Source organism: Agelaius tricolor, unplaced genomic scaffold (genome assembly GCF_023055355.1).
Source record: "Agelaius tricolor isolate 1412-34295 unplaced genomic scaffold, bAgeTri1.0.p SCAF_11, whole genome shotgun sequence".
In the NCBI taxonomy this organism is placed as follows: domain Eukaryota; kingdom Metazoa; phylum Chordata; class Aves; order Passeriformes; family Icteridae; genus Agelaius; species Agelaius tricolor.
Window position 1 is genome coordinate 12,512,339 of NW_027269271.1, and position 24,309 is coordinate 12,536,647.

General features: G+C 38.6%; 1 protein-coding gene across 1 annotated transcript; it reads right to left on the reverse strand.

The window, feature by feature from the left end:
* Positions 1-616: 616 nt before the first annotated feature.
* PALMD (palmdelphin) lies at positions 617-24,280 on the reverse strand. The gene is made up of 8 exons (XM_071436187.1): positions 23,843-24,280; positions 18,555-18,635; positions 13,413-13,543; positions 8,886-9,000; positions 7,983-8,016; positions 7,776-7,886; positions 5,985-7,082; positions 617-2,233 (listed from the first exon to the last, which is right to left on the reverse strand). The coding sequence occupies exons 1-8, from the start codon at positions 23,885-23,887 to the stop codon at positions 2,190-2,192; spliced, it is 1,659 nt and encodes a 552-aa protein (XP_071292288.1). The 5' UTR covers positions 23,888-24,280; the 3' UTR covers positions 617-2,189.
* Positions 24,281-24,309: the final 29 nt, after the last annotated feature.

Genomic DNA, 24,309 nt, shown 5'->3' on the forward strand with positions numbered 1-24,309 from the left:
TGTGCTGTGCAAAAGTGACTTCACATAATGTGAACCACAAAGCTGCATCACTCTGAACCAGCTGTTTATGACCATCATCCCACACAAAGAATGACTGCAGCTTCAGCTTTGCCTCTGAGAGACTTTTGTCTTGTGGGGCCTTAGAAATCACTTGGCTTTAATGATGAATTAGAGTTTTGCATGGCATCTCTACTGACATTTGAAAAGATAATTTGCCATGTTGTATTTCTGTTCTTGTTGATATGAAATGCAGGAAAGCTCTGGGGCTGTAGCAATCAGATGACAAACATTCCTACTTTCCAGAAGCACAAAGCTTTCTAGTCTTTCCTTTAAACTACTTGGGCTAGTATTGTAATGATAGTTGCTCCCTTTTCCATATTATTTATGTTTAAAAGTACAGGTTGTTGGGGGAGCAGAGGATGAGTGTACATAGCTATCTGCTTCTGTTACAAAAATTGTGACTACTTCCTATCACTCACCTGCTCTCATTTTTTGGTGTATCCTTAAGAGTTGAGGCTGAAGCTTTCTGCTTTCACAACCAGCAAATGACAGAAGAAGCATAAGGAAAAAAACCACTATAAAACAGCAAAACACAAGAGGATAGGCATACAGGAAGTGTACTATAATAAAATTTATTTGTTCTTATTTACTATTCCACTCTCCAGGTAACCATTTCTGATAAGTCTTAAAATTTGAGATTATTACCCACATCAGACTGGGAGCCACCAAGTATTTAGAGGCTACAAATCAGTCAATTACTACCATCGTGCCTCAGTATGAGGTAGTAACTTCAGTTTCCTGCTTTGAAAAGAATACCAGCAAAAAATTACAGTGTTTTTGTTTTTTTTACTGGTGCATAATTAGAGTCAACTATACCAGAATAACACAACATGAGCTTTATCTATTTAGTGTTACAAATTGAGGCTAAGACCTAGTAAATTAAAGCTGTTGTACTGATTTGAGTATAATGGTGTAGCGTCCTATGAGGCACTTTCTTCCCAAGAACTATGTACTGGAAAATCTGACTTGGATGTGATTTCTCCAGATGGGATTGAACCTGCTTTTAGGGCTCTTACCTCCTCTACCATGTGGAAAGAATTAACCTGTTTTTTGGTGGGAGCCTTGAAACTTGCTGGAGAACTGTGCCCAGCAGTGGCTGCACCTGTAACAGATCTTTGTATTCAGCTGCAGAACAAGCTACTGGCAGCTCAGCATTTCTGGTGGGAGGCTTGCCTGATTTTAGCTCCCCAGCCCACTGAAACCTAAACACTATGGCTGTTGGAGTCCTTTTTTATGTTGTTGGGGGTTTGTTTGTTTGTTTTGGTTGTTTTTTGTTTTGTTGTGTTTTTTTTTTGATGGACAGCACTGCCTGTCTGGCAACCAGTTTCTTGGAAAAGCAAGGAGCTTTCTCAGCAGGCTGGGAGGCGAAACCATGCTCAGGAGGAGGTCAGGCTGTTCATATTAGGCACAGGACTGATCTGTGAGGTTGTGGGTGGGCAGCATGTTTGTGGGATGGTGAATAGAACAGCCTGTGGGGATGGCTACACTGTCATATGTAACATAGAAGGGTGAATGGACTGTGGAGATCTAGAAGGATGCTAAATATTTCAATATGCTGGCTTAATTATTTTTTGTTTGTTCTGCTATCACTTAAAAAGGAATGCTTTACATTTCATCCAAGGTAGTATAATAGGAAAGCATGTTTTATATTTACATGTCTTCCTGCTCCTCTCTCACATTTTGCTTTTTATTAACCAATGCTTTTACAAAAAGAATGCTGCAACAGCATTTTCAGTCAAAATCAGATAGATTGGCACACTTTAATGTGAAACAACATCCCGTGAAGTTCCATGGAGATAGGTGTTTATCTGCTCTGTGTATATAGCAACAGCATATTTCTGATTGTCAGAACAGGTATGCACGTCTTCATACTTGTATATACCCTGCATTTATGGCCTTATGTAACTTCCTACTATTTTTAATAAAACCCAGGATGTGATGTGTGTGCATGTGGAAGTTGGTCAAATCTGAAAGTCTGTTAAAGTCCATTGCATTATGCAGAGGGCAAAATAGCCCATGAAACAGAGTAGCAAAACAAGCATTACGATCCAGAAAAAGTATGTGGAAGAAAGTCTTCTTAGCTTTATCTGCTTTGAGTGGTAATTTTTACTTCCATTTCATTACAGCTGTTAAAGGACTTTTTTCCCCAGCTTTGCCATTCTCATCCTCAGAGCTGCAAAAATAAACAAAGCCATTGCATTTTAAGTCTTTCTTTCTGATTCTGAAGCAAAATCTCCTTATTTAGAAAAATGAAGAATACACATACCTCCGGTGGTTAATCCAGCAGAATAAGCATTGTTTTAGTGTTATAGAAAGAAATCAGTAGAAGGTGTTAGTTCTGGTAATTTTGCAATAAAGTGAGTATATTTAGAAATCACTCCATAACTGCTATTTAAAAATTAGCACAGCTACCTTCTATTTTGTCTCTGTTACCATCACTAACACTGAGTTGGCTTTGCCCTTGACTGGATGCTGACAGATTAAAAGGACACATTAATAATTAAACAAACTCTTTGTTTAAACTAAACTCCTCAGTGGGAGCTATAACTATTTGGAAACCTTTTCCTTTTCGATGATGCTCAAAGAAAACTTTCCTTTCTTCCCAGTGTTGTGAGTCAGAGTGGGAGTTAGTCACGTTCCTGATTTCATCTGATGCAGTAACAGCACCTGTATAAACATCAGTATGGCTATTGTCTGTTACTGGGTATAATGGGGGTAAGTTTGAAAGGGACAGCAAAAGGCAAATGATTTAATGTTAAGGTTATTTTTGGAACAGCAATATAATGCTGTTGTTTGATATGTAAAAGCCTCCCCCCAGCACATTGTTGAATAATCTCCATTACTCTGACCTGCTAGTTTGAAGAGTTACCAAAAATAGTGTGTCTCATTCCTGCACCCTGCATATGTGTCTGTGCTGAGACACGAGGGGTCAAAGCAGCTGTTTACTTGATTTACACGTGTCAGCAAGTGTCCAGCTCAAGTTATGTTTTGAATGCTGAAGTTGATGCAAATCATAGAAGCATCTGAGTAACTTTATATCATAGGGCCATTATGTTAACCTTAGCTCTTACAAAGACACTGTGTACTTTTTACAGGCTGAGGAATTCTGAAGGATTCAGGCTCTGGTCATGGTTTGAGAACAGTCAGTTTGATGCCTCACTTCTAGCTCATAGTCTGTTTTTGTCTTGTTCTATACATTACAGGAACAGATGGTGTGCATGAATCTTCATTAAAAAAGATTTTCGTATTTTACTTCAACACAAATGGAGCTGTCTCCATTGTGTTTTTTGAAGGTTGCAAAGCTTCCAGTGGTAGGAAAAAAAGCTCATCTAGACTAGCTAGCTGCCAAAACCCTTGGACCTTTGTGTCCCATGAGAGCCTGTTCCACACTGTCAGTATGTTTTGCTGCTTATTCAGCTTTACTTTTGCATTTCCTTATTCATTTCACTATGTCTAGCCTTTGTTCCCTCCCAAGGACTTTTCATTTCCCTAATGAGTATTGCATCTTCAAAACATTTGCACTTGAATTAATTTGCCTGAAATTTGAAGAAGAAAACAAGCCCTAATAATGCAAATACGGGTGTACCAATTATAGAGTTGTCATCCTTTTCTCTGTATCTCTGCCCTCTGGTTTTCTGAGGGCACATACTTTGAGATATTGGTCAAGAAGGGAGCTTGTGGGAGAAGGAAAATTGCTGCTATGTGGAAAGGTATGTCCTACATCTTTGTAAGATTGTGGGCATGAAAAGCTCTTAATTTAATCTGATCTGTCTCTATATAGATTGGCACATGGAACAATGCCTCTGCCTCCTTCTCCTTGGCCATTGCTAACTGGTTCAGTAACTTGTTCTGAAGGTTCATCTCTTTCCTAAAGAAAAATTGTTACATAAGGGGCCATTATGCTGGTCTGTCCTGTGCTTTGTTTTCCATTGTCTTTCAGAGTCCCCAGTGCTTGTTTAATGTTTAAATGCTGCAAGTGCTTGCCAAAGCTTTAGTTTCCAAGAGGATTTGTTTTTTGTTTTACTGTTCGTTGTTTTAGTTTAATTAATGATGCGCTACCAAAAATAATTGACTCCACTTTTTTCTCTAGCGGTGCTTAGGGTGAACCTGCTAGGGTGGGCATCAATGACTGCTTTGAAAACAATATATTTCTCTAAGAAACAGCTCTGTATAATTACATTGTTCTAGATTGAGAGGCTTTCCTGGTTTTGTTTCTCTTTTAGAAGTCTCAGTAGGATTATAGGGCTCCTTGGGAAAGATTGAGTCACTTCCTGGCTTTTTCCACTGATCAAAAATGTCCCAGGGAGTGGCAATAAATAAGTGGAGGGCTAAAGAAGAGTATGGCTTAGCTCCAAGTTCTGCTAGGCATGAAGATATGCACTTGGAGGCAGTGCTGACTGGGGGAATTTTTGAGGCAATTGCCAAACTGCTTTTAATTTAGCTGGGATCCGTTTTTCCCAATTGGCCATTTTCTTATTGGTGGAATAGTTATAAGTGACCCTTCTCTGTTATCCTATACTTATGTTATGTGGGAATTAAGGGATCATCCCCAAAATATAATGGGCTGGAGCAGATTCTGGAGTGGTTTATTTTGCCTGTACTAACTACTTCTGCTTCCAGTTGCTGATATAAAAGCTCCTGGCAGCAGCCCTTAGTGCTGGAGAACACAGGGAAGTACAGAGATGGCAGGATGGGTGCTTGAGGAAGGCAAAGGTAATGGAAAAGTGTAGTGGCCCTATTGACGAGAAAGGATGGGCAGCACTGCTGCAATGTTTCTGGCTTTTGTGTGCATGTCTCCACAATGTTGATCCTCTTAAAAGCTGAGAGCCTTGCTTGCTGGACAGTTCTTCCCAATCACTGCCTACTGATGCGAAAATACTTGAAAGTTCTTACATGATCCAAAGATCATCCTCTTTCCTGGCTTTACATGTAGTGTAAAGAATTCCTGGGTTGTCAGTTCAGCTTTAGACAGGGTCTAAATTTACATTTTTGCTGCAAATTCTCTGGAGGAGAGAATGTGGCATCAGGACCCCTGATCTTCCTGTAATTCAACCAGACTGTTCTTTCTTTCAAGTGGAATGTGACTAGTCTGCAATCTGCTGCTCTATAAGTATACTTAAATGGAGTATAATTGTATGTGTTAAAATGCAACATAATCATAAAGAAGAGTTTTCTATATTTCTGGAAGATTCTGCTATTGCTTTCAAACTTTTATTATAAAACTTTATAGTAAGAAATAGGTACCATATGTATTTATAGAATATAAAAATTATTCAAAAATAACTCTGTGGACTACTGAACAAACAGTGTGTAGTGATGAAAACTCTCTCATTATCTTTCAGAAGTTACAAAAATGTCTAACTCCGGTTAATGGAAAAATGTTAGAACTTGCATAAACACTATCATGACAATGTTGGCAATGTTGATTCCTTAAAAATACAAAGTAAAGGTGATTATTAAGCAGTCTTTCTTATTTAAGGAGTAACTTGGATGGTCTAGGAAGTAGTTGGAATGCAGACAGGCAGAAGAACATGCCAGTGAGGGAGGAGGAATTGTTAGGTAGCAATGCTGTTAGTTACCTGCAAGAAATGAAAACTAATTCTGCTAATTTTGGTAGCATTAATGGAACTTGAAAGAGAACCATTTTTAATCTTTCAAGGTTATAGGAATGGCATTTCTGTAGTAGTTTATTTTCCAAATTTTGGTATGGTAACTAGTGCATTGCTGAAGACAAAATAATTCAACAGATCCAAAATGTAGATTGGTATTTGTTAACAAAGAAGAGCAAACAAATGATTATTAATAGCGTATTAGTCTGAAACAATCCAAACAATATAAGAAGTGATACAGTTGCCAGCAGATAAGAGCAAGATCAATTTGCTACATGAGTGAGCAGCAGTTACATGATTTTCCTTTTCTGTTACCTGTTAGTGAGGGATCTTCTGTACCATCTCCAGACATCTGGCTGTGAAGATGAGTGTGGTGTGTTGGTGAGCTTAAGCATTCCTCTTGTTCTTGCAGGGAGATGGAATTTTTGTGGGGTACCTTGTTCAGGCTTGCACCCAGACTGCTCACAGGGTTTGTCTGTTGGGCTTCTGTGGTTTTCCTGTTTGGTGGCTGATAAACTTTACTGTAATGGCCTATGGGATGATATGCTGGTTTCTCAGATTTGCTGTCGTCTTCATCATCGTCATCAATGATAACGAGTTCTGCACGGATGACCCCATCGTATGGGGACAGCTTCTGGTTTGCTTCCGCGTCGTCATCGTCAACGCGCTGGTAACCCATGAACACCATCGTCACGGGCTCAGATTCATCCACGTAACAAGGTACAGCCTGCACAATGTTGTACCGAACATCTTCCTCATCCTGAGGTGCAGGGGATGCTGCATTAGCATGACAGGGATTTAAAAATCTTGTCTCACTATGTTTTTCTGTTGTGTTCTGGTAAGGTTTTAATTCCTCATGTGCAGCATTTCTTTCTTCATTATGAATCATCTTGTTGTCAGGATTAGTGTGCACTTTATTCTCTGTATGAGAAATTACTGGAGAGGGAGACTTCGGTTGTATTACCTTTGGAAGATCAAGGCCATTCTCTTTATTTTGCTGCATAAAGGGCTCTGTTTTGGAAGAGAATCCTGTCTGATGATTGCTAAATCCATTCATCTCTCTTTTATCAGTGCCTTCTGGTTTTGGTCCCGGGACTAATTTGTCTTTCTGAGGAGTAACTGGCCTGCAGAATTTGTTTGCAAAGACAGGTTCGTGGTACTCTGTGGGAGACTGAGAATTTTTTTCAGTTGCCTGCCGTAGCAGGTCTTCCACTTCAACAGGAGCAAGTTCATCCATCCCATTTTGTGTTGTGGTCCCATTTGAGGACACTGCATAGACTGACTTCCTGCCATCATCATAGACTTTAATTCCTGTCTCTTTAAACTCCTTTGAGGGAAGAGGTATTGTTGATAACACTGTGTTTTCTCCTGTCTTCATGTCTTTTTCAACCTTAATTTCCATGGCAAACAATGCTGTTGAAAGAAACAAGTGCTTAAACTGGCAATGCAGTAGCTGCAAGAAATACAGGACTTCTGACAGTGATAGAAAACAACTGTCAGAATGAATTATTAAATATGTGAAATTATCACATACACAAACTGTATATTAGATTCTCATTTTGGATGTCCCCTTTTTTCCAGTGGAAAAAAGTATTTTCATTCTGTGAGGAAGAATCAGCTGTTGAGACAGTTTTCATTACATGATAGACTGAGAAATCCAGATTTAACCTTGGCCTCAGGCGTTATGCTGGGCAATAGCAGCTGAAAAGCTCCATGTGCTGTGATGCCAGAGAATCTTGGGCACTCTGAAGGGTTAGGAGGCTTTGTAGTAGTTGGGAAATTGCCTGACTACTGCTGGCTACCCAACAGCTGTAAGTGCAGATAGAAAATGAGAAATGAATGATATGAAGGGAGTCTGTACATATGACAGGCAGAAGAATGAAGTGCTGGAAAGAAGTGTCAGTGGTGAAAAGTTATTCCCAGTGGCACATACTTTACACCACTGTCTCACCTCTCAGTTTTGATGACCTAACTGGCAACACAGCTTAAATGAGAACAAATGTCTCATATCTGTAATGTGTAGTCTTTGCTTACAGTGAATTAGATTCAATATATAGGAAGCTCTTGTACATATCGACACCTTCTGGAGTTACTAATAAGCAGTACCTTTTCTTTTTTCTTCATCATCCGTGTCAGCATGTGCTGTGCTTCTCAGTGCAGAAGGTCTGAAATACTTGGGAAGGTCAGGGATGCTGGCATATATGTAGTCTGCTGCCTCTAAGTAAAGAAGATCCACAGATCCACAAAGCATTAGTATGTTTTAACTTATTTCTACAAGAACCTTTTAAAAAATAGTCTTTTGACTAAACGTACCTTTTTCAAATCCAGTTTTTTCAGTCTTCACAGACTAGGTGGGAAAGAGAACCATTAACAATGAATGTGATAGTTACTTTTAAGATGTTAACTAGACAGTGCTTTGGTTTCCCTGATAGTTTTAACCTTTTGTGTTCACAGCTTCATACAGAGAAGGGCCTAAAAGTGAAATATGCTCAGTTGGAGCATAGAAAGTGAGAAAGAGAAATTTCTGGGGTCTTATGCCACTATGATTCCAAGTCACACAGGGAAGGACAAAAATATTATGAAGTGTTAAACAGTGACCTGGCCTCCCACTGTGGCCCAGCCTGGTTGGTGTCAAAGGTTTTTTTACAGGTCCTACTTTGACTTTCCAGTTTTACTGATCTCCCTGTGTAGCTTCAGAGAATGTGTGAGTGTATGTAAGAACAGCTGGAGAACTGAAGTTTAGTTTCATCACTGTATTTTTTGAGATGGTTTAAGATAATTAAAAAATACTAAAATTACCTTTTGACGAAGACTAACAGCTGATAATATTAAGATGCATCATGATCTCTGTCAGGGACTTGGTGGAGAGCATGATGCAGTTTAACTGGGCACGTCACCTGAAGGAGCATGAGCAGACCAGCCTCGGTACCTGGTCTGTGCCTGGTGTGTCTGTCTCTGGCTGAGATGCAAAGCTGCTGGTGTCAGTGGCAGTGCTGTAGATGAGTCAAGATAGGAATTGCTCCCCCACCCCCATAAATAAGCAAATGGAGACATGGGCACTTAAACAATGTAACATCTTGACCCCTCTCGTGTTTGAACTGTTGTCACTTTGGACAAAAGCTCATGACCACTCATGGGATCCAGCTAGTTCCCCTTTCCCTGGATATGATGATGATTGAGTAATAAATTCTATTTCTGGAATAATATAACACTAACCTTTATTATGTCTTCTGTTGTTTTCTCAACAGACTTCAGTTTCTTTAAAATTGCTTCTTCCTTAGCTGAGACTTCCATTTCTTGTCTTTCCAGAGCCTCAATTTCCTTCTCCAGTCTGCAATCACAGTTGCATTTCATTTAATACCAGGCAGAGAGCAACACTGTGGAATTGATGCATTGGGAATATGGACACTAGTAGAGATGGTTCTACTTACCTTGACAAACTTTGCTCTTGTATGAGATCAACTTATGGTTTCACACACATTGGGAGAAAGGTGTGAAATAGTATTTTCATTTAAAAAGAAAAATCCCAAGCCCAACAATAAACAAAGCCTTCCACATTTAAACATGCACTATTTTGCCAGTTAGGACTTGGCTGATGGGTTAACTATTTTATTTTAAAAACCTTTATTGTTATGTGAAAGCAGTATTGAGGCTCAGAAGTAAAAATTTCTTTTGGGCTATTGACACTTGCTGTAGGTCTGTATGTTACAGCTCCTTTCCCTACCCTTCTTCTGTGGTAAGTCTCTGTTGTATGGTTTGTTGCATATTAAAACTGAGTACAATGATCAAGGTATCTTTTTTCCTGATCAGAGTTTTTATTTTCTTAGTGTATGACAAACACTTCTAGACAGAAAAGTCCAAGATAAAAAATTGTGTCAGAGAGGGAGAAAGCACACTGCTAAAGTAAAGCATCTTAGTCAATTTTTTCTCTAAGGCAGTGACTTAAGCAGGTATCCTGTTTCCTATTTTTTATTCTTTCTTATCAAGACTATTCTTTTCTTCATAAGTGCATATTTGTTGGGTTTTAAATGGAATTTGCCTTACTAGCTGAGTAGTTGGGAAGTCAATTCTCCATGAAGATCTAGAATCTAACTCCAGATTTAACTCTGAAGTGGGACTTGAACTGAATGTCTTATGCTGTAGGTTAATGCTGTATAACTTTAGTCTCATAGTTCTTCTTAAAAAAACTTCTTTTAACTTAAAAAAAAAAAAGAAATTCCAAAAGCTTCCATATTTTCCATATGAGTGAAATATGCCTGCTATTTTTTTATAATCCATGCTGGAAATCAATGACTGTAGACCTAAGGCAGCTGCAACTGATACCACCTTTTGCTGAGAGCAGTCAGAATAGTTACAGCTGAGAACAAGTCACAGACAGGGTTATAGAAGTGTTGGCCTATAACCCAGAGGGAAAGAAGTGTTGGATTTTTGTACTTTGACTTCTTTACTGTGTATTAGGATTCACAATATTACACAAAGTCACCCTGAATTATTAAAGTCTGCCATCCCTTTAAAGTAATCAGTCTAGAAAAGCTGAATGCAGGTTGACAGATTAGCATTATTGATTTCCTTCTGTGTGGCTGAGGAATCTGAATTACCATCATGGCTCTTGCCCTATTTAAACTCAGATATGTAAAGCTACACTAACAGGGTGCTACGTGGACTTTTATCTCTTGGTAACAACGTCTCTTCTTTGATATACAAAGGTATCACAGACCTCAAAACAGATACAGGAAAAAAAACCTTCAGGATGAAAGTAAAAGCTAAAAAAATATTTAAAAGCTGCTCACACTCTGGACCTGAGCTCTGCAAGATGGCCTTAGAACCCTGATCAAAGGTACCAATTACAGTGCTAAAATTTAAAAAAATTTTCAAGGGGGATGAATATTTTTGGACAGCTATAAAAGAAAGTAATGACGATGTGCCATATTTTTGCACTTCTTATGGAACAGTCTTTGTTTAATATATTGAGATGTTTTATTTTTATTGACATGTTTATTTTTAGATGAGAGTTGATCACAATATTCTCATAATCTGAAAATCATTAAAGACTCACAGAAGCATAATGAGCTGAAAAATCATTCACTTATACTGTGGATTTATTTTAGTCTTGGCTCTAAACACTTCTAGACACACAGGTGTAAGAAGAGGAGAAAAAATCTTGGAGATATTTTCAAAAAGGGAGGTGGGGAAAAAGAGAAAACACAACCCCAAATACCCCAAATAAATCACAGATTATAAACATCATGTATTTACCTGAGTGATCAAGAAACAAATTAGAGTTTATATATGCTCTTTCACCCATACCAATACCCACTTTATATGGTAATTAAATTCTCAGTGATTCAATTCTCAGTGGGTTTAGAGAGAAATTCTCATACCCATGTAATGGGAATTGCATCTAGACTCTAAAAGTGTCTCTTTTGCACTTATACTTGCAAAACCAGATTTTATGGTTCAATTTCAGTGTGTGCTGTGAGTGTGCACTCTGGGATTAGTAGAAAGAAAATTTCTAAGAGGTGTGGTTTGTATAGTTCAAAGAAATTGAAGCTCTTATAACATCATGCGGTTGCAAAGTTAGGCCAAGGTCTTTCTGGTGTGTTTAAATGTTTACAAGCTTCTAAGTCAATCACATATTTATGAAGTTATATCCCAGTTTGTCTTGAAAGGGTCTAGCAACTATTCTAGCAATTATATGAAACTACCTTTTGTACAGTGCTGCAGTTTTTAGGAGAGTAATGGAAGTATGACACAGCTACTGTATTAAATCTATCCTTTGAATATTTGTCCTCTTTTCAAGTAGCACTGATTATTTGAGAGGGAGAAATGAGTAGTATAGAGGTGTGGATGTGAGAAGAAACCTTAGAAATCAAGACACTAATTGAAAGGTTTCTCTAACAAAGTAGCAGCTGAATTCAGATCTATGGAGATTGCCTGGATGCTGCTGGCCATCAGCTGATCTGCTGCAGCTGGCATCACTACCACCCCGGGGAAAAAAATAAATGGCTTGAGAACAAAAAGCAGATAGGAAGATACCACTCTGAAGAATTCTAGACTGAGGGGAAAAGGCAGTTTAGCAAGCTCTCACAGGCTTTGAGGTGAGTCAAATGCTTTAGCAGCTCTCTAGTATAGCCTTGAGTCTGCTTTCATGCAGCACATTACAAGCAATTGAATAGACCTCAGTTGTTTTGCATTTTTAAATACGTTGTTAAGCAAGTAATTCCATCAAGAATGAGTGTTATTAGCTGAAGATTTAGTGAGAAAACAGGACTCTTATTTCTTTATTCAGCTTGTACCCTGACCAAGGATGTGCTCACTTGGTTCACTGAAGCTTCAACTATGTACAGAGGGGAAATGGGACAGATAGTGTAAATGCAATTTTTTGTCTGTAACCAAAGTATTCAGCCATTTGTCTCCAAGGTGGCTCAGGCTGCTTGCTATTCACTGTTTTGTCATTGATACAAAGAATGGAACTTCTTCCTTTTACAAAAAAAAGCTCAAATCTGAACTGATTAGCAGACATACCCCACCTAAATTTGACACTCAAGTAAAGAATGTTTCAAAACAGAGATCCCATTTAGGAAGGTGATGGCAAGGCCCATGCCACTACTGTAAATAATCTGTCAATACTTGCAATTGTCTTCTCAGGAGAAAGAAGAAAAGACTTGTCCAAGGGTAATCAAAGAGTCTTTAAAGTGATTCATAATTTTTAACTGAAGACAAAACACACACAGAATATTCAACAGGGTGAACTGGATATCTCCAAATCAAGTGAGTTTTAATAGTCAGATGCTTAGGAGAAAGAATTCTACTGAGCCTCTCAGTTTGTTATTTCTACTGTATGATGTGTCTATGTGATCAGTTTAGCAATGTTTGATTTACAGGGCAGGACAAAGTTCAGACAGGTTTTTGTTAGCTTTGGTGATAACTGTGGTGTAGCAAAAGCACTGTGCAAGAACTGTATGATGCATATTTTATATTTATCAGTGGACTACATTCCTAGGTTTCTGTATCACTGCTGGCTGGTTTGAAACTGGCTTGGGTGTGTATAAACAAGATGTAATGTTATTTAGAAGGCAGTGTGGATGTTTTTCCTGATGCCCTTGCTAAATAGTTATTAGGGAGTGGTAGGAAATTTAATTTATAGCAAAAGACATGTGAATAAACCTTCCTAAGTTCTTAGCTCAGGCTTTGCTTATAGTTAACAGGACTTGGAATCTAATCTTTCCTCTCACTGCTTAGAGAAGGGCTGAACTTCCAGTGGTCTGATGGGGAAATGCTTGTTCAGCACCATTTCCTTGTTGCTCCTTAGCCCATTCTAGCCCTAGATGCTGTTCTTTTCTGGTACCTAGTGTCTTATAGGCCCCTCTTGCATGCCTTCAAAATGACAGCCTCTGGGATGCTTTCAGGGCTTGCTGGCTGCCTCCTACCACTGCAACAATGAGCACTACAGAGGTGTGTACCAAGATATTCTGTAGAGAAAAGTGCTTTTGAGCAAGAAGTCAGCATAATTATAGGACAAACTAGCATGAGGCTGCAACCTGTAAGCCAAGAGAATTATTGTCTGTGTCAGAGATGGAGTGCATTCTGTATTCTCTAATTCTGACTAGAAAACACAACAAGAATTGCTTTGCTCTGTGTGTGTTTAGCAGTTGTTGATACTTTCATCTTTTACAAAATAAGGTAGGACTTGTGAGATGGGACCATTTTAACTGAGACACAAAGGCAGGCGTACTTCCCTACCTGAAAATGTCTTGTTCCAGCTCATGAGTCCGTTGTTGGTCCTCCTGATTCTGCTTTTGCATTTCTTCTTCTTCCTTTGGAGTCATAGAACTAAAGCCATCCAAGAGCCATTTTTCTCGCAAGGCCTTTTTCTGGTGGGGAAAAATAGACAAGTAAGTAAATGCTAGATTTAAGCTATTTAACCATTTGCTGTATTTGTCTTGATGGCACAGATGTGATCTGCAGCATTGTGATCTATCCAGCATAAGGCAACCTGACCACAGTGAGTGTCACTGGAAGAGAAAAACTAAATTTTTGTGTTTTGAGATTGACTTAAAAGCAAAGTCTTTAGGAACAATGCCCCATTTTATTAGTTCACCCAACAAAAATGTAGAGTATGTCAGCTGTTATCCAAAACAGATTAATATGGGTAAGTGGATCCAGTGGTTTGTGTGTCTTCAGTAAAGCAAACCAGTTGTACAACCATACATTCAACAGACTCATGTGAAAGACTCCAGTCAGAAGCACAACAGTTTTGTTTCAATGTCCAGAATTTCTGGGGTCCTGGCATTGCATGGCTTCTGGAAGGAGGTATAAAAGATGAGAAGTTTCTGTAAATAAGATTGTATGGGAGTAGAGATCTCTAGGGAGTTAAAGATGCAGTGGTACTCCTGGAAGTTGAAAGGATCTTGTGTACTTATGATAGTGAACTCACATTTCATCTGGTGAAGATGTGTGGGGTAAGAGAGGCAGTGGAAAGGTGGAGCATGGGTAGCTGCTGTGTTTAGTGTTTCAGCAGACCTGCTGTGTATTTAGAGCTGCTGTGGCAGGGGCAGTCCAGAGCTTAGGTATTTAGGTCCTGACCTGGTTAGTGCCTGTGGAGTTCTTCCTGTGCAGTGCTGGCTTACAAATGGGTGTATTGTGTGTGCACAGGTAAATGTATCTCTCTCAGCTGTGTTTTCAAATTCTGAAAAATGCCATTGTATGCATTGATTGCTTCCTACAGCTGCTTTACACTAGGGAAGGTGGTACCTGAAAGTCATCAAAGCTCTCAAAAATACTCCTGGTAAAATAAAAAATATTCTTGGAGATAAGTTCATATTTGCAGGCTGAAACTTGTAAACCATGCCACATTTCTTGCACTCTTTTTACTCCTTTCAGTCTAACTCAGGGGTATAAATGCAGTTGCTGCCTTGGGGAAGGAGTTGGGACTCTTTAGAAATACTCTTTCAACAGGCAAAAAAGGAGCACACATATAAAGTCTTTAATTAACCATGAATGTCCCAGTTATAATTTAGATTCCTTGAGCTGTCTAATTTCCATATTAAGTTTTTGGTTTTCTCCCCCCATACAGTTTTGTTAATTGCAGGATGTGGATGCAGATACATTGAATTTTGACTACCGCTGCTTGAGGCAGTGTGCCCAGCACTGCTGCATTAACCTCAGTGCTGCTTGCAGGGGCTGTTGGAATCCCTGCCTGCATCCTGTGTTGAGTCACTTCAGCTGTTGCTTCCTGCACTTTTCTATTTATTTTGCATTTTCCATGAGGTTATTACTGAGGCCCAACTGGCAGAGGAATATATATGTGGGACCTTATTGCAGTCAAAAGTAATTTTCCACTTGACATATAATGTCATAGAAAGTGTGTCTAAAACAGGCTTGCTGAGAAGTCTGGGCACTGTGGTGCTTTTAATTTTTTTACTTGTGGGATGTAAGAGCAATGTTTACAGTTGCCTTTGCCTGCAGGACAGTAGTCTGTCTCTCTCAACTCTGGGTCCTAGGAAATCTTGGTAAACACAGATTGCTCAAAACTGATGTTCTGAGCCTTGACTCTGTCTGTAGAATCACTTTGCAGCACTTCCTTGTAGTTGTTTTTTGGGCTCTAATGAAATAAATGCAGATTTTAGTAGGATATTTTTACATTATCTGGTAGATTCAGGTAGCCTGGTGTTGGCATAACTCTTATTGACCACTAAATACTGTATTCTCAAGCTGGAGGGCACATAGTTATTAATTCCCTTTCTATCAAGCTGTTTAGCTTTTAATGATAAGTAGGGCCTCTAGAAAAGTGAGGTTTTCATCTTGGCTGGAACAGTGTTAGTCTAGCACTTATGTCTCCAAAAATAAATGGATAATTCCTTGTAAGATTTAGAGTGGGGCTGGCACTGTAGACCTCAGAAACCAATACCATGTATTAAAATCAACAAAAGCTTCTGTCTGTATAGGGTTAGGCCCAAGAGAGCAAACTCCCTAAATACAAACATAACACAATAGTGTTATTTTTGCATGTTTCTAGAGCAGTTTGCTGCTACACACAACTAAATGCCATGTAATCTTTTTCATTTAATTAGCCATTTTTGAAAGAATGACACATTGTGTAGTTTGGAAAGAACCTTTGAATAAAAGAGGGTTTCAGGTCTGCTCCATCCAGGCAGCGGCACGAGCCAGTGCAGGAGCAGCTGCCTTGGGCCTGACAGGTTTTTCACTGGAAGGAGGAGGTGTGTGACAAGCACCTACAAGGTAGCACTAATGGAGTTCAGGCATGTCAGAAGCCTGAAAATTAATAAACTAAACTGTGAAAGCTCTTAGAAAGTACATGCAAATCAGTACTGACTGCACTTTTCAAACAATTCTGTCTGGTCCTTTCCCTTGTTGCTTCAGTGAGAAGGACTCCAAGTAGAAGGAAGGATTGGTTTTTGGACCATCTGGAATTACTGATAAAATTTCTTCTGTACCCACACTAGCAGCCTCCAATAACCCTTGCAGCTCTGTGAAGCCCTGTCCACACAGGTGTATTTGCCTGCATGCCTCCACATCTACATTCCCCACATGTACTCTTCTCTCATTTGAGAGAAGAGTACCTGTAGGGAATTAATGTTCCTTCTCCACTTGTACCAAATAACTAACTAATAAATAACTAAGATCTGTCATGATGCCCCATGTGTATTTCTAGTAAGAAGTTTACTTGGGGGCAGCAAATAAAGAAATTGGGAAGCTAGAGCAGGGATTCCTATTTGCAAAAAGGAAGCTAAAACTTCCTTTTTTAGGCAACAAACAAAAAACATACCAAAGAAAAGCTCCAATAAAAACAAACAACCAGAAACCAAACCAACAACCTTCTGATAAACCTGTTGCTAAGGGTTATAAATGGGAAGGACAAAATGAGGAACAGGATAGTGCTATCCATCTAGCAAGAACATCTCTGGCAGTGAGATTTACTAACCTGCAATGATTTCCTAGGGGACAGGTGTGAGCTGTATTAATAGATCACGGAGCACTGGATTTCACCATGCACATAACTGGTATGTGTATAAATGGGTGGAATCAGCCTGAATCCCTAGGAAAATGACCCCTTAATAAAATTTTCTGCAGTGTTTAAGTGTTTTAGAAGTCTAAATCTGTTTTAAAGCAATTCATGCTTTGGATCTTTTTGTTGTTTGACTCCATTGAAATACCTGAATTAGTCTGAAGCAAGAATGTTCATTAAGGGACAAAAGTTGTGGGGTATAAAGCAAAAGCTGTTCATGTACTAATGTGTTTGATATTAGGTGCCTGTCGTATTCCTGAACTGAAAAAGTAGTCTACATTTTGTGTGCTCCAAATAACTAATGATGTACATGTATTTATACAGCATACGTGTGTATGTAAGTATATATTTAAATGTATGCTTGATTCGTCTTTTCCAAGTGAATAATTTCTTCAACAGATCCTTGCTTTGCTTTGTATATGCAAGAGGACTGATTTAATTTAAAAGCTTTTCTGTATGATTTCTCATACAACAGGCAGAGAAATCACATCCTCTGTTCTCTTCCAAAGTAAAACCATTTCAGTAGTATTTTGCCAGGAGTGTTTTAGCTTCTCTGAAAACTCCATAAAATTTCTTCAGAATAAGCACAAGGTTGGTTTTTGCTTTCTTAACTTTTAAAACTCCACTGGACCTATTAATTTTAGCTATGAACATGTACTAAGTCTGTAAGGAAACAGCCCTAGGGCTCTGTCTGCACACAGCAGTTGTGAGGATTAGCTGTTTGTCTACAACAGATCAGTTTATCCCCCTGTAAAGAAGGGCAAAAGAGTCATCTGGATTTATAGACATGGAAACTTGAAATAAAACTTTCAGTACTTGATGTAGCCATGTACCATGATGGAGGAGTCACATGTTTGCTACTCAAAGGTTACAGGACTTGGAAGGGATATTCCCCTCCCTTTTAGACAAGATGTTCCACAAATGGCCAAGCCTGTCCTTGGAGTAACTAGCTTCCAATAAAACCTGGGCATAGCTCTGTGTTGGCTTGCCTGGCCCAGTGTACTGGTCTATCATGGCTTTTCATTTTTTTGGCTTGACACAAAAAAAAAAAAAAAGGGTGGAGGAAGCTCAGGATCTGGTGGTGGCTGTTTTGAAGAGGAGCCTGTTTTAAATATACTCCTCTCACATTTGCTGGAGGAGACACGCCACGCTCCTGGTGTTAGATTCAATATATCTCACTTGAGACTGTTTATCTGCTCACATAACGAAAAGACATGGACTGCCAAACTGCTATAAACATTTTAAGAATAGTGGTGTTGGGTAGAAATCAGTGCAATTTCAGTCCTCTACAGAGATGGATCTTTAGGTTTCTTATACCTCTGGACTTTGTAATCCTGAGTTTACCAGGCCATATTTGAGGACAATATTTGTAGCATTTATACCTTTTTTTCAATATACAAAAAAGGCATTATTTTACTAAAGAATAATTAAACAAACTGACAAAACCCTACAGCCAAATAAATATGGTGTTTTTATTCTAGGAAAAAATGCAGTTAGACCTCATCATTGTGCTGCACCCTGTACCAAGTGGGGTTGCTGTTGTGGGATTAGGGAGTGAACACACCCAGTCTGAAATGTGAGGCTTAATTTTCATCTGTGAGTTTTTCCTGGTTATGATCTCATTTTATGCCATGTAAGTGATCAAGTAACATTAGCTCCCCAGTGTAATTTTTTTCAAAGAGTGATGCTTATTAAAGTCAAATGGAGTCCTGGCAGGACTCCACAAAGCTGTGAAAATTTGACAGTAAAAGCACGACTTTAATGCATGAAGATTTGCATTCCAAAATCCCCAACCTTTATTCATGCTGTATGACTTGAGGCTATCTTTAGTTACATAAATCTAACACTTTACTTACCTTCAAATGTTGGTGTTTCATTTTTTCCTCTTCTACTTTTAGACGTTTCTGTGTAATTTCTTCTTGCAGTTTTCTTTTGTCCTACAAATTAAGAACAATAAAACTTTGTTTAGAGAAATTACTTGTTAATAAAATTATTATGTGAGTGTTCAGTAGGGTGAAATCAATCCATGCAAATAAAGCCTTATTATAAATCTTATGTGGTGCTTAGGCAGTGCATAATTCTTTGCAGCAATAACTTGATCCTACACAGGTATGGTTTCCACTGCTCTTTCTCCAAAGTACAATTAAATGTGTTAATGACCACTGAGGAGGGATGGTGTAAAATAATTTTATTTACTCTTGGGAAGGGTAGGGGGAAAAAACAGGAAGAAAGTACAGTTTAACAAAATTGTACATGCAGAATGAGACTAAAAATGGATCCTGATCAAAATTCCTGAGGCAGCCCACGCATCATTTAGGAGAGGAAAGAGTCTGCATGGTCTGCACTGAGCAGCTGTGATACATCACTAGATGAAATGGGCTGTCAGTGAATCCAGCACTGAGTTTATGTATCCTGTGGCTAATAGCTGAAATAAACAGGAATAAACAAAGACTTAGAAATTTGTTTTGTTAGTCAAATAATGGTAAAGATGAGAAAAGAGCAATGTAACATACTTCATATATGTTGTTTTCTCAATTTAAAAAGAATTTTTTTGTTTGTGCTCAGACTGTTTTTGTGGCTGCTGATATTTAGAAGGATAAACCTCATGTTGTACTGGTCTATCCTAGTGCCACTTTAATCCTTTTTATTACAGGTTAGAGAAAAAAGGAAATGGGTGAACAATGTCTAAACACTGGCACTGCTTGAGTCTCTCCTGTTTTTGGATAGCACTGTCACATGGAGTAACCTTGTGGCTCCTCTGTGTGAGGCCAAACACTGATTTAGTACCTTGTGTCCTCAGCAGCCGGGGGAAGGAAATCTTGCCAAAGGAAAGTAACTTTAATAAGGTGTATTAATAGGCTATTGTCTTGGTCATCCTTAATGCTGTAAAATTCTGTTGTTGGGCATGGCACCTTGCCATATGCCAATCAAGAAACATTTGTACTTGTTTCTTGATACATTTTGGGGAAGTAAATCTTCTGTTTGTCCTGTGCAGAAATGTTTGTTGACTGGAGGCTAATCCTTCTTTCCTTTCAATTAGAACAGCCTGGCTCTGTTAAAAAGGTGGTAGCTTTTTAATACAGAGTCTGTTTTCAGACAAGTATGCTTTAGGAAGGGGTTAACTCCTTCACAAACAGAGGAAAAGCCTTGCCCTTTCAGCCCACCTGTGGAACCAGCTGTGTGTAAGGACTGGAGAAAGTCAGTAAGGAAGTGCTGGATGTAAGGCTGGGAGTTGTTCTCCACCATTTCCCTGGGATCTGGGATTTGGTAACAGGAAGAGCCATGGTGTGCTTGGCTGAATCATTTCACTGTTACTGGAAATGAGAAATTGGCAGTGGGGCCACAGGCTCTGAGGATGATTTTTGAAGGATAGGATAGGAAGTGGAAGAAGCCACCAAGCTTTAAGGGCAGGATACAGGCTGGCCAGGCACTACTGATACTGTGCTGGGATTTCACAGGTGAATATCAACACTGATCTCTCACAGTCTGAAGAGTATAGCAGTTATTTATAAACCCTTTACAATTTTTCCTTGATGGTGTTAGTCTGCCTTTTTAATACTCCAAGCAGAACAGGTGGGGCTCTTTCCTCAAAATACATGCTATTTTTATCTCTGCAGTGGTTTTGTGTTTTGCCAATGCTCTTTAATACAATTAAACAAGTTACAGATTTAGGATCACTACAATATGTAGTTTTTCTGCAATGACCCTTGTGTGAGCCTTTATCCAAAAGCTGCTATGCTGGATTTTTCTTAGCCAGACCTGATTTTAAAGACTAAGTATCTGGTCTCTGATTTTCACACTTTTCCTTAGGAAATATTCCTATACCCTCATGGTATAAATGGCCTTTAAATAACCCATCATTAGATGAGCAGTGTGACAGGATATTGTGTTTACAGATTATTACAATTCTTAAGAAAAACTCTTTTTGTCTTTACTAAAGTTCTGGATAGGATTCTTAGCCAGAGAATGAACTCTTACTTGGTTTATACTATTAAAAAATATTTTAAGTCAATTTGAGTATTCTTTTTTTACCAGTGGGGATGCAATAAGAATTTGGGCAGTCTGAAATGAGTTGTTTGTACATAAACTACTGTGCAGAAAGAAACCTGAGTATAAAGGCATGAATTAGTGTATTTTAAACTAACTGTTAATAAGGAACCTATTTGGTAAAGAAACTTTTGCCTGGTTTTTTTTTTTTTTCAGAGGTTCATAATTCTTTTATGTCCAATGTTTTTTCTTTAAGTTTTCTTCTTGTATCCTCTGGTGTTCTAGCATGCTTTAATTTCACTGGTAGGTATTAAATATCTGTTATACAGTTATCCAGATTGAATCAGCTGAAATGGATTGTCTTTTATATACCTAGTTTATATATCTATATAATTTAGTCTAATTCTAGAAGCTAAGAAGTATGAGGAATCTTTTTGAACCTTATGTGCCAAAATAACTTTTAAAACCTGTTAGAACACTTTCTACCATGCATTCTGCTATGCTTTGTCTGCACATCATGTCTTGCTTTATGAAGCTTTGACTGTACATCTAATGGAATAAATGTTTATTCCTGGATAGCTAAGGGAGGCATGATTCTATTAAACCTCATGCTCTGCCCCTCCAGATGATCATGTTGCTGGCAGAAGTCTTTGAAGTCCAGGAGTCCTCTCTTACTATGCTCTTGTTAATGTGTGCAGGATTTGCTTTTCATGACAGAGCATCTTCACCATTCCTTTCTGTTGTGCATCCATGAAAGGTAAGACTTGGTGTTAATTTTCACTCCTACTGAAACATGTGGGACTCTTTCCTGACTTTTGTGCACAAAAATGAATTGTGTTCTAGGCTGGATCTGCCTGAAAGAAAGGCAATGGCATCCACAGAACAGTGTCTTGTGAAATATCTAGTCTGCCAAGTCCATTAGTTTGTGTCATTGTTCTACAGTGGGGCCAAAGATGGTGGTCTTGATCCCCTGGCAAATGCCACATACTGTGAATTCCATGGAGCAGCTAATGTTTTAACTAATGTATTTTTATTTTCTTGTAATTTTCTAGACATTAAAACCCATTAAGGGTTTTAAAGCATGAAGGTATTAAAGCTTTCATATCTTAAGGTATGAGAGTCTTTCTAACAAAATGAAGGCATTTTATTTTTTGCTTTTCTAGTCTAGATACTCCAGCAGCGGGTGGTAGCTACATAACAAAGGAAAAAGTTTCCTTTTCAGAGCCGTGGGAGCATCAAAACATTTAATAACAGCAACATCATGAACATAAACAATAATCATGTTTTCCTTTTTGTTTGCTATAGGGAGAAAAGATTTGCAAAAGGCTTTGAGAGCTCCTACTGGTTGTGTTGCTGTCAAGGAGACAGGTATTTAACAACAGAAACCAATAAGTTTCAGTGCAGGTGCAGTTATTGACTGCTGGAGTGCCCCTTGCTATCCTGTTAGATCCTGTACAGCAAACATCTGGAAGGTAGTGCTTGAAATTCCCAGGTACTTTACTTGAGCCAACCCCCCCAGAGCCATGGAGTAGCTTGCTGTTGTAACTGCAGGGTGTTGTTTCCCTGGACAACTCTTTCTGCAGGTTGGTAGGGCTGATAGCTTCACTTTAATCAGGCTACTTCATTTCTGCAGTTGGAACACTTCATGTGTTTCAACTGAATGCTCTGGATTGATGAAAGCAGAGGGCACATTGCTCCTTCACACATCAAGTGTAATAAATGAAGTCATAGGCAGAACCCAAAAATTATTTCCTATTTCTTCTAATGCAAGACACTGGAAGCTGTCCCAGTTTCTTTAAAGAAAACTGCTTCAGTATTCCTTTGGAAGTAAAGCTGCAGCTGGAGGATGCCAGCCTCAGTGTGTTCATAGGAGTCCTCACCAGCCAAGAGTGCTGCCCCATTCCTGCCCCTGCATCCCAGGGAGCACAAAACATTGTGAGGCCTGGACTTCTCTGGAGTGCCAAAGCTGTTGATATCTTTTGAGCCCATGCACTAGAGACAAAGTCCAGGTTATGACCCTGGTTCAGGCAGCATTGCAGTTAAACAAACAAATGTACTCTAAACCCTCTAAAACATTTCAAATTACCTTATTGTGGGCTTCTGTCAGGTCTCAAGTAAACACAGTAAATGGTCCTGTTGGCTCTTATCAAGTGCGATAATTAAAACACAACTGAATTAAAATCCAACCTGTTAGATTCCCATAGATTTCCAGTTATGCCTTCTTGCATTTATTTTGATTCCAATAAGGTATTCTTTAATTCTGCCCACCATTTATTCTGCTAGTTTTGCTTCACAACTAATCTGTCATGTTAGGATTGTGACAAATACCTTTGTTTGTATTATTTATTATTAACTAAGAGAGTGAGTGATCCTTCCGGAGGTTTCCTTTCATCTCAGAGGGAAAAATGTTGTTTCAGTTTAAGTCTTTTGTAAGTGAATAAGTTGAGTTGGAGATCAAATCAGAGGACAATTTGGCTTCAGCCAATTTTTATAACATCAGGTTGTATTACTTTAAAAATAGGTTAGTTGTTCCTTTTGTACACTAGAAATCATTGCTTGGATTTCCTTTTAGAAGAGAAACTGAAAATGTTTTCTAATGTCTCCAGCACAGACTTCACTGAGTCTGTCCTCTGGAAACTGACAGGAGGAATTTTCTTAATCCAAGCTTGTCCTTTTTTACTTTTCAGACAGCAATACTTATGGGAGATCATTAATAATTCAGAACTTGTATTTAATTCCGCAGTACAAATGAAAAATCTCTAATCTCACATTGTGAAATGTAAAAATTGACTTGTTCTGGAATTCTCTAGCTGCCTTCTGACCTTCAGGCAAACATTCTGTAATGTGTGTTTTACACTGTCCAGTAGTGATTTGCACACATACTTTCACTGCTTTGAATTTAATTTAAAGGTGCAATGCAACCAATACAACCCATAATGAAGTCAGTACAGTCATCTTAGCTCTCTTAAAGCAATATCCTATAAACTAAAATTATTAAGTAACAATTTCAAGCAGACAAAGTCTTTTCCTTTTCTGTCCTGAGCTAAATCATTATTCAGCAAACACACAGCAGCTCATTGCTAATATTACTTCTAAATTACTTCTAAGCCTTTTTTATTTTTTTTTTAAGTAGAGAATTATAACCATGAGCACTTACTGTTATGGCCTGGAATCTTTCTTTCAGCAATTCAGCTTCCTCCATTCTACAAATCAAAAACAGACAAGTAGTGAAGGCAAAGAGAATGAGACCATAAGCAAAAAACCTCCTGGTGGGGTTACAAAAAAAAAAAAAAAGCTGAGGTGATTTGATCCAATTCCAAAGCAGAAAGAGGCAGAATTTTTGACTTGTCAGAAGAGTCCCTGAACAGATGAGCAGATCAGTCCAGACAGACACATGTAATGAGGGTGTGGAGAAGAGGCAGACAGGGAGAGTGCTGGCATGAGTTGACTGACAAGTTGGAACAGTGGAGCACAAGCTCTTTTCCTTCAGGAGCTGCCAACTCTTTGTTTTAATGTGCTCGGTTAGCGTGCCACTGCTTCTTTAACTGTTAAATGCCCAAAACAGACTCTTACAGGACCACGGTTGAAGTAAACTTTTATTGTGTTCCTATTTATCTTTCCTTT